The 7,837-nt window shown below is 53.1% G+C and overlaps 1 protein-coding gene across 1 annotated transcript; it reads right to left on the bottom strand.

Moving 5' to 3' along the window:
* Positions 1-139: 139 nt before the first annotated feature.
* Positions 140-3,831, bottom strand: AQP10 (aquaporin 10). The gene is given in 6 exon segments (XM_074318776.2): positions 140-1,184; positions 1,644-1,861; positions 2,114-2,232; positions 2,345-2,482; positions 2,997-3,123; positions 3,498-3,831. Coding segments are annotated over 6 exon segments (894 nt in total). The 5' UTR covers positions 3,591-3,831; the 3' UTR covers positions 140-985.
* Positions 3,832-7,837: the final 4,006 nt, after the last annotated feature.

Genomic DNA, 7,837 nt, shown 5'->3' with positions numbered 1-7,837 from the left:
GGAGGCGGGAGTCGCCATCTTTGTGCGGGGCAGGGGGAGGGTCTTAACCCTTCCGGGGTCCCCACGGCGAGGCCGCGTGCCCGCCCCACCCACTGCCACCTCCATCCCGCCTCCGAACATCAATCAATCAAGGAGGCGAGACGGCTCCTGCTTTATTCGGCAGAAAGGGAACTGGAGAAAGCTGCCTTCCCCGCTAAAAGAGCGTCTTCTTCGGGGAGGGGCGCAGCGCCGGGGCAGCCGGGGCCAACGAGCATTTCCCTCAGCGCCGTCTCCCCTGAACCCCACTCAGTCCCCTCGCAGCCCTCTGTGTCTTGGCCTTCTCCCCTCGCCCTGGCTCATCTCGTCGTGCGGCATCGTCCTTGAATGACAAAGCCCGGTGTGTCTGGGACTGGGTCGTGCCTCCGTGTCCTCCGCCCTGCTCTCCGGGTCTCTAGGCGTTTGCACCGCTGTGTTCCACGGCCGGCCCTGTCCCGTCCCCCCCACCCCACCACGCCCCCTTGGTGGAGGCAGTTTCCCCACTCGTTCCTACTACCTGGGGGTGGCTGAATCTAGGGGCGGCGGCGCTAAGGTTACGAGAGCTGGGACTCAGGCAGTGGGGACCAAGCTTTGGAGAAAGTCCCCGGGGTTATGCTCCCGCACAGGATGGTCGGCCCCCGCACCCTGCAGATTCCCACATCCTTCCCAGTCCGGCTTCCAGGGTGAGCACCCTCTGGCGGCTACTTTGAGGAAGTACGTTCCAGGAAGCCCGCGGGCTCCCAAACCCGGCTTGGGGAGCGGGGGATGAAGGCTTGGGTCCATGGACCGTACCCTCCTCCCTGCGCAGGCAGCGTTCCCAGTTTAGTAGGAGGAAGCGATGCCTAGATGAGTAAACAGAAGCTGCGCAGGGCCTGGGGTCTTAATAAAGAGAAAGAATGTCTTGTCACCAAGCCTGGGTCTCTGGCCCTCCTCGGGGTCCATGAGGGAGGTGAGGGCTGTGGTGCCAGAATCATGGCTTACACTCTGGCATCTAAGCTGAGGTAGCCGTTTCCCAGTCTGAGGCTTAATGTTGCACCAACTCTAGATCCTGAACTGAGTCTGAGTCCTCAGGGTGATGCAGAGCCACCAGCAGCTGGTATGTGGCCGTGCCAAGGGTGGCCCCCACCAGAGGGGCCACCACAGGCACCCACCACCAGCCATTACCGGCACTGCAAGGGAAGGACAAAAGGGGGGTTATCAGGGCTGACTCCCTCAGACTTCCCCTGAAAGACTGGGAGCAATAACAAGCGCATCCCCTAAAGCAGTTCCGGGGGTGATCCACCCCAGGAAGAAGGTGTCTTGGCATCAAAACATAGTTCTTAGAGAGGAGCTGCCCCCAGGAGAACTTGGTCCAGCCTCTTGCCTTAGGGAATTACCTGAATATACCCATTTTGTTGATGAAGTCACTAACCCCCGAACAGCTAATATGAGTCCAGGAACACAACCTCTAAATCGTATTGTTTCAGTGAAAAAGGTGGAGGGGGGAAGAGGGAGTCAGGAAGAAAGGGAGAACTGGGGCTTAATGGAGAGTCCCAAGAAGCCAAGGGAGAGAGCTGGGGACCCAGAGACAGCGCCCTGAGCAGGGGGCGGTGAGTGGAGGGACAGCACCAGGGGAGGTCATCACCCACCTGAAGACTTCAGGGCCCCAACCAGCCACGTAGGTGAAAAGCCGTGGGCCCAGGTCCCGGGCAGGGTTGAGTGGGAACCCACAGTTGGCACCCATGGATAGTCCGATGGTCAAGATCAGCAGCCCCACGGCCACGGGCTCCAGGCCTGCAGGCACTCCCTTGTTCCGTGTATCCAGGATGGCCAAGAGCCCCACCATCAGGACCCCGGTGCCCAGAACCTTGCAGGTGACAGAGGCGCAGGGACTCCCATCAGCTGCCCAATGCTCTATCTGCCCTCTCTCACCCAAACTGTCTGGGCCACCACCCCATGTCATCCGACTTTGTCCAACATAGGCAGCTGGGATGGGGAGGGGGTGCAAAGACAGGCCCAACCCTCCATCCCCTACCACCCAGAGCCTGAACAAGAGGCTGGGGCCCCAGAGGTCAGGGGCAAAGTTCTAGTCTCTCCCAGGTGTCCCCCTCACACGTACCTGGTCCAGGAAGCCGCCACTCAGGGTAAGATAGGGCGCAGGATAGGTGGCAAAGATGGAAGCTGTCTCCTTGGGGCCAGTCACTGTCAGGTTCCCACCTGTATAGTTCTGTAGGGCATCTGCAGGGGCGGGAGATGGGGGAACACCCAGGATTTCCATCTTTGCTCACTCAAAACTGTTCCAAGGATCCCCTGCCCACACATCGATGCCCTCACTGTTGTTTCCTGTTACCATAGTAGAGAGCATAGGTGGCTCCGGACGCACAGAAAGCAGACAGTAGCTGCACGAAGACGTAAATGGGGAGCTTGGCCCAGGGGAAATGTCCCAGGAGACAAAAGGCCAGGGAGACGGCTGGATTCAGGTGGGCCCCTTCAGGGATCAAGAAAAGAAAATCAGCATCCATCAAGCATCCCTGCCAGGCACTCACCAGGTAACACTGCTTCTCCTCCCCACTCTGAAGGCAGATGCTACTATTCCCATTATATAGATTAGGAAGCTGAGGCTCAAGGTTAAGCAACTTGTCAAGGTCATACAGTGAAGCCAAGGTTTGAACCTGGGACTGTCTGCTCTTTCCACCACAGCCCTTGTGTCTCAAGGCTCCGGGCAGGGGCAGCTGGTGGGGTCCTGAGCAAAGATGAACCCCAGAGGGCTTCAAGTAGGGGACACAAGATAGTGCCAACCCTTACTATTTTGTCATAGATCTTTGTCTAGGAGGATGGAGACACATAGAAGGAGGAGGGGCTGGATGGGGCCAAGTGCATAGCTCAGTCCAGGGCACCGGTCAAGCTCAAGGAGATAATATCCATGAATCACCTGTCACCGTACACCCACACTCACAGGCACAGTCCTACCCAGTCTAATAAGCAGGCCCCACCTTCCTCACCTGAAACGTTACCACCCACGTAGATGGCCAGCATAACGGCCAGAGAGCCAGCCAGAAACATGGTGAAGAAATTGCCTTTGGTTTCTCCACTGGTGACAGCCTGGGCCACAGCCCCCTGGGTGAAGAGCTGGTGGGGAGAGGGAAGGTGAGGAGCCAGAAATAGGGCGCCTGGTGGACCAACGGGGGACAGAGACTGGGAAGGCCAGGGGAGGGCCAAGAGAGACAACTTATGAATAAATTTGAGGGATCAGCACAGAAAGGAGAAAAGCAGAAAGAGGGAAGGGAGAAGAAATGGGAGAAGTGGAAGGAAAGGAAAGAAAGGAAAGGGGGGGGATGGAAAGGCAAAGGAATAAAGCTGAGGGAGTAGGAGAGGAATGCAAGAGACTGGAGGGGGGAAAAGAGGAAAGATGGAAGCAGGACACCCAGAGGAAGAGACAAGAACACCAGGAGGCACCCAAAACTTTTGCCCACTCCGTTTCCTTCCCCCATCACCCTGCCTACCATGAGCACAAACACGCCCAGAAACTCTGCCAGACACTGTCGGGCCAGGAGGTTTCGGATCCGGAGCCGGCCCTTGACTCCCGCTAGGGCCATGGTGAGGACACCTGTCTCTGGTCAGCGCTCCCTCGGTCTGCACAGGCACTCTGCTGCTACTCAGATACTGCCTGGCAGGGGAGAAGATAAGGAAAAGACTTTAAAACCAATTAATGAGCTCAGCTCTTGAACAGCAGCTCAGTGTATCCACATGAATCTAGGGAGTCTAGATAAAGGGAGAATGTCCACAAGGGCAGGCTCTGGGCACACGAAAGCCTGGAGTGCACCCCGCGCTGTCTCCTCCATCTCCGCTCCCCCTGGGAGTGGTCTCCTGCTGTGCTGACAGGTTGGGGAAAATCCCATGCTGCACACACCTGAGTTCTCTTGGTCCTTTTGCTCCCAGCCTGCAGATGAGGGTGTTGAGAGAGCCCCCGAATTCCCCAAGCCCACGCAGCTAGCTAATGGCTGAGTCTGAATTCAAATCCAGGTCTTCTGTCTCTCCATCTGCTATCCCACAATGCCTCTGATGTGGAAAGTGAAGCCTTTCCTCCAACTATTTGGAGGTTTGGAAAACTCAGTAGGCATCCAGAGAGACTGGGCTGAAGGCCGTAGGCTGCAGGAGGGAACCCCACGTGAGGAACACCTGGACATCCTTCACGCAGGTGCTCACCTTGATGACAGAATGACTGCTCTGGCTTTGTCCCCTGCCATGGCTCCAGAGGGCTTCGCACCCACGCGGAGCCCCCCCTGCCCTTCTCGGGATGTTGCCACTCTTATCCCGCATCCCATCCTAGGGCTTCACATCTCAAGCCTCCAACTAGATTAACTCAACTACCAATGGCGTTCTAGACACTGGAGAAACAGCGATGAACAAGACATAGTTCCTGCTCTCCCAGAGCTTACATCCTAGCAGGTGGAAACAGACAACATACACATGTTGAAAATCCTGGGTACAGTTTATGAGGTTCTTGAGAGCCGGGCCATGAAACGCCGTGGGCTCTAGCACAGTTCTGGGTGCACCTGTGTGCAATAATACTTCTTTACTGGGTTTCATGGCTACTGTGGTGCTCCCCCCAGGTCCCCTCTATGGGGCCAATGGACCCATTCCCCAGCGGCTGGGAATCTCAGACGCTGAGAGCACACAGCTGCTTCCCTCAGGGCAATGCTTTCTGTGGCAGGAAACTGTCTCACCCAAGGTTATTGCCCTGCTGTAGGGCCCGTGACTGTTTGGTGCAGGGACCACTAAGATCTGATCTCGTCAGGATTTTTGGACAAAGGATTTGAATTAACACTGATAGCTGAGAACTCAAAGTTGGCAGCAACCAATTGCAACTCAAAGGATCAGGACTCACTTTACGGTGATACTCGCTTTATTGCACTGGCCTGGGACTGAACCCGCAATGTCTCCGAGGTCTGTCTGTATAGGTTTGCCTTTCCTGCCCAGAGGGTCTCAGCTAGTCCCATTCTGCAAGGACTCACAGTAAAAGGGGTGTGGCCGTGGGCATGTAACCAAAAAGTCTCCTGGTCTATGCTGCCCCATTCAGAGGCCACCAGTAGGACAGAGCAGTTTAATGGCCTCTTAATGACATAGATATGGTGCCAGCTTCAAGACAAAACCCTATGCGGATGGGGAACCACCCTCCAGGACACAACATATACCCTAAATCAATGACCGCTGTAAGATTCTGTGTCCCCAGGAAGTAGATTATGTGGGTCTGGGAATTCATTGTATGGGTCTAGGATAGAAATCAAGTAGCCTTCACTCACCTTCACTCACAGTGAACCAGGGGGGGAATTTGAGGTCTAGGGGTCCTAGAAACCAGACATGGAATTCTTCCTCGAAGGATCACAGTAAGAATCCTTTTGAACTTTGGAGTCTTTGCAGCAAGAGACAAGCAGGCAAGAAACAGAGTCGTCATACCTGTGACGGAGGACGGGGAACTGCAGCTACATGGGAGGCAGGAAGCTTGTGGCTTTCAGGTCACCCTCTCATGCTGTTCCCATGCTCAGTTTTAACAACAAAAAGGAGAGCAGCCAATCTGAGAAGTGCAAGGTAACCAAGGGCACCCTCCAGGGTGAAAGTCTGGAAGTCTGGGTTATCTGACTACCCAGCTGCCTGATCAGCAGAGGCACCTGCCAAAGGTGAGGGAAAGCTAGAACCACTGATACAGGATGGGGTAAGAGTCCACCAGAGGCTCAAAACCAATTGCAGCAGGAAAAGCTGTACTTTCCCACCAAACCTTCTCTTCAAGTTCCCCCAAGCAAGAAAACCAATCAGAATCCTAGAGGGGCTTTCCCCTCTGGCTAAACTAACCAATGGAGTATGGACCTGAGCAGTTCAAGTGGTGAACTGTAGTAGACGCCACAGTTCTTTGCCCAGACCCTCCTTTTAGGGTTGAGAGTCCATCTCCCAGCTGCTAGGGAGATACCTCAGCCACCTGGACGGGTCTCGCCCTCAGCAGGTTTGCCACAGTCAGTGATTGGCTGGTTCAGGGATGCAATGTCCTGGCCCCTTTGCCTTAATTTGGGACAACCCAGAAGAATGCTCTCTATCCAGATCTCCCCGTAGAATCCTAGGATCAGCTGACGACTGTCGCAACCAGTGTCAGTGACTCCCTCTGCTCAGTCCTGCTTTCTCCACGTCCCTAACGGTAGATCTCCCAGGGGCACTCGCAGACGGACCTTCTGCATGAAACTCTTCACTCCAGACTCGATGTCCAGGGGGACCCAATCTATGACTTTGTCTTCTCAACCCTACACACTTCCTTCCATCGGCCATGCTCCTTGAGCCCTTCAGGCTGAAGAACATCAGTCACCAGATCCCTCCTCTTCTCTCTCCTACCACTTTAAAGATGAAGGGTTACTTTTATTTTTGTAGTTACTAAAGTAATATGTGTTCATTATGCTTATGCCACACCCTCATGTCTCCAGGTGGAAGAAATTCTACTAGACCAGAGGTTCTCAACTAGGAGTACTATCCGAGAGAGAATTTTGGAAATTTGTGGAGGCAGGATTTTTGTTGTTTCACAGTGACGGTGGGGGAGTTCCATATAATTACCTGTCAGAAGCTAAATATGCTAAACATCCCACAAGATACACAACAGACTTAGATTCTATGTCCTATGTGACTTGAGAATGTCCCGCCACATGTACATATTGGTGAAAAGCTTGTTTGTAACGATGTGAGCCCAGATTCTGTTATATATAAACACACTGTGAGGACAGAGCCAGGAGTGCAGTTTCCAGGCTCTCGGCCTCACATAGAAAGGTGCTTGGCTCAGGTAGTAGACGGCCATCGACTGTGATTGGATGGCCATAAGCTGTGGCTAGTTGGCCGTCAGCTGTAACCAGTGAGCCATTGGCTACTAATATAATTGCTGTGGCTACACTAGCAGCAAAGGGAGGCTAGCAAGAAGATGGTGGCTGGGCTGGCAAGCGCGGATGCAGTTAGCATGGCGGGTTGCAGATCGTGTGGCTCCTGCCTCCTGTGTCTCCAACCCAGCTGCCAGTGAGAATATAAAGGTATGACTCCCCTACCTATGGCTCCGTGGGTGTTCCTTTTTGGCCTCACCATATCCTGCGTTCTTATGTGGGGAGCGGGACCAGAGATCCCACCTGACACCCTGTGTGACACATGGCATAGCAAGCAGTTTCCCTGCATGACACACAGTATTTTTTAGCAGCTTTAATGTATAGTGAATCTTCTAGGCATGCAATCATGTAAATTGAGGGAAGACAGTACTTAATTTTGTTTGGAACTGTAGGAAGGACAGGGCCCCATTTCAGAAAAACCTGTTTCCATGGTTTTTTAAGGCCACGTTTTCTTGGTATTCGGGTGACCATGTGATAGCTATATTGGTCAAGATGTTTCATTATGAATCAATTTCAGAACAGCTGAAACTAGCATGGATTTTCTCCTCCAATAGTGGGTGATTTCAAGAGGCCTATAGATGGTCTAAAGGGGTTGTGGCAGTCAGGTCCTCAACTTTTAAAACTGACCCACCTGGTCTCCCGTCCAGAACAGGGCCCTACATTGAGGAGACACTGCTTGTCGATTTCCACAAAACAAATTTACTAGCATTTTGATAGAAATTGTATTAAATCTATAGATAAATTTGGGCAAATGCTCTCTCAACAATACTAAGTGTTCCAATCCAGGAACATGGTGTATCTCTTTTATTTAGATTTTATCTCAGCAATTTTTGTAGTTTTCAATGTTCCGCTTTTGCCAAAATTATTAAGTATTTTATTCTTTATTATGCTATTATGAACGGAATTGTTCCTTTAATTTCATATTCAGATTGTTG

Source organism: Rhinolophus sinicus, chromosome 7, assembly GCF_057876585.1.
Source record: "Rhinolophus sinicus isolate RSI-liver-muscle chromosome 7, RSI-T2T, whole genome shotgun sequence".
Classification (NCBI taxonomy): domain Eukaryota; kingdom Metazoa; phylum Chordata; class Mammalia; order Chiroptera; family Rhinolophidae; genus Rhinolophus; species Rhinolophus sinicus.
The sequence above is the reverse complement of the archived record's forward strand: the minus strand, read 5'-3'. Positions and strand labels throughout refer to the sequence as shown.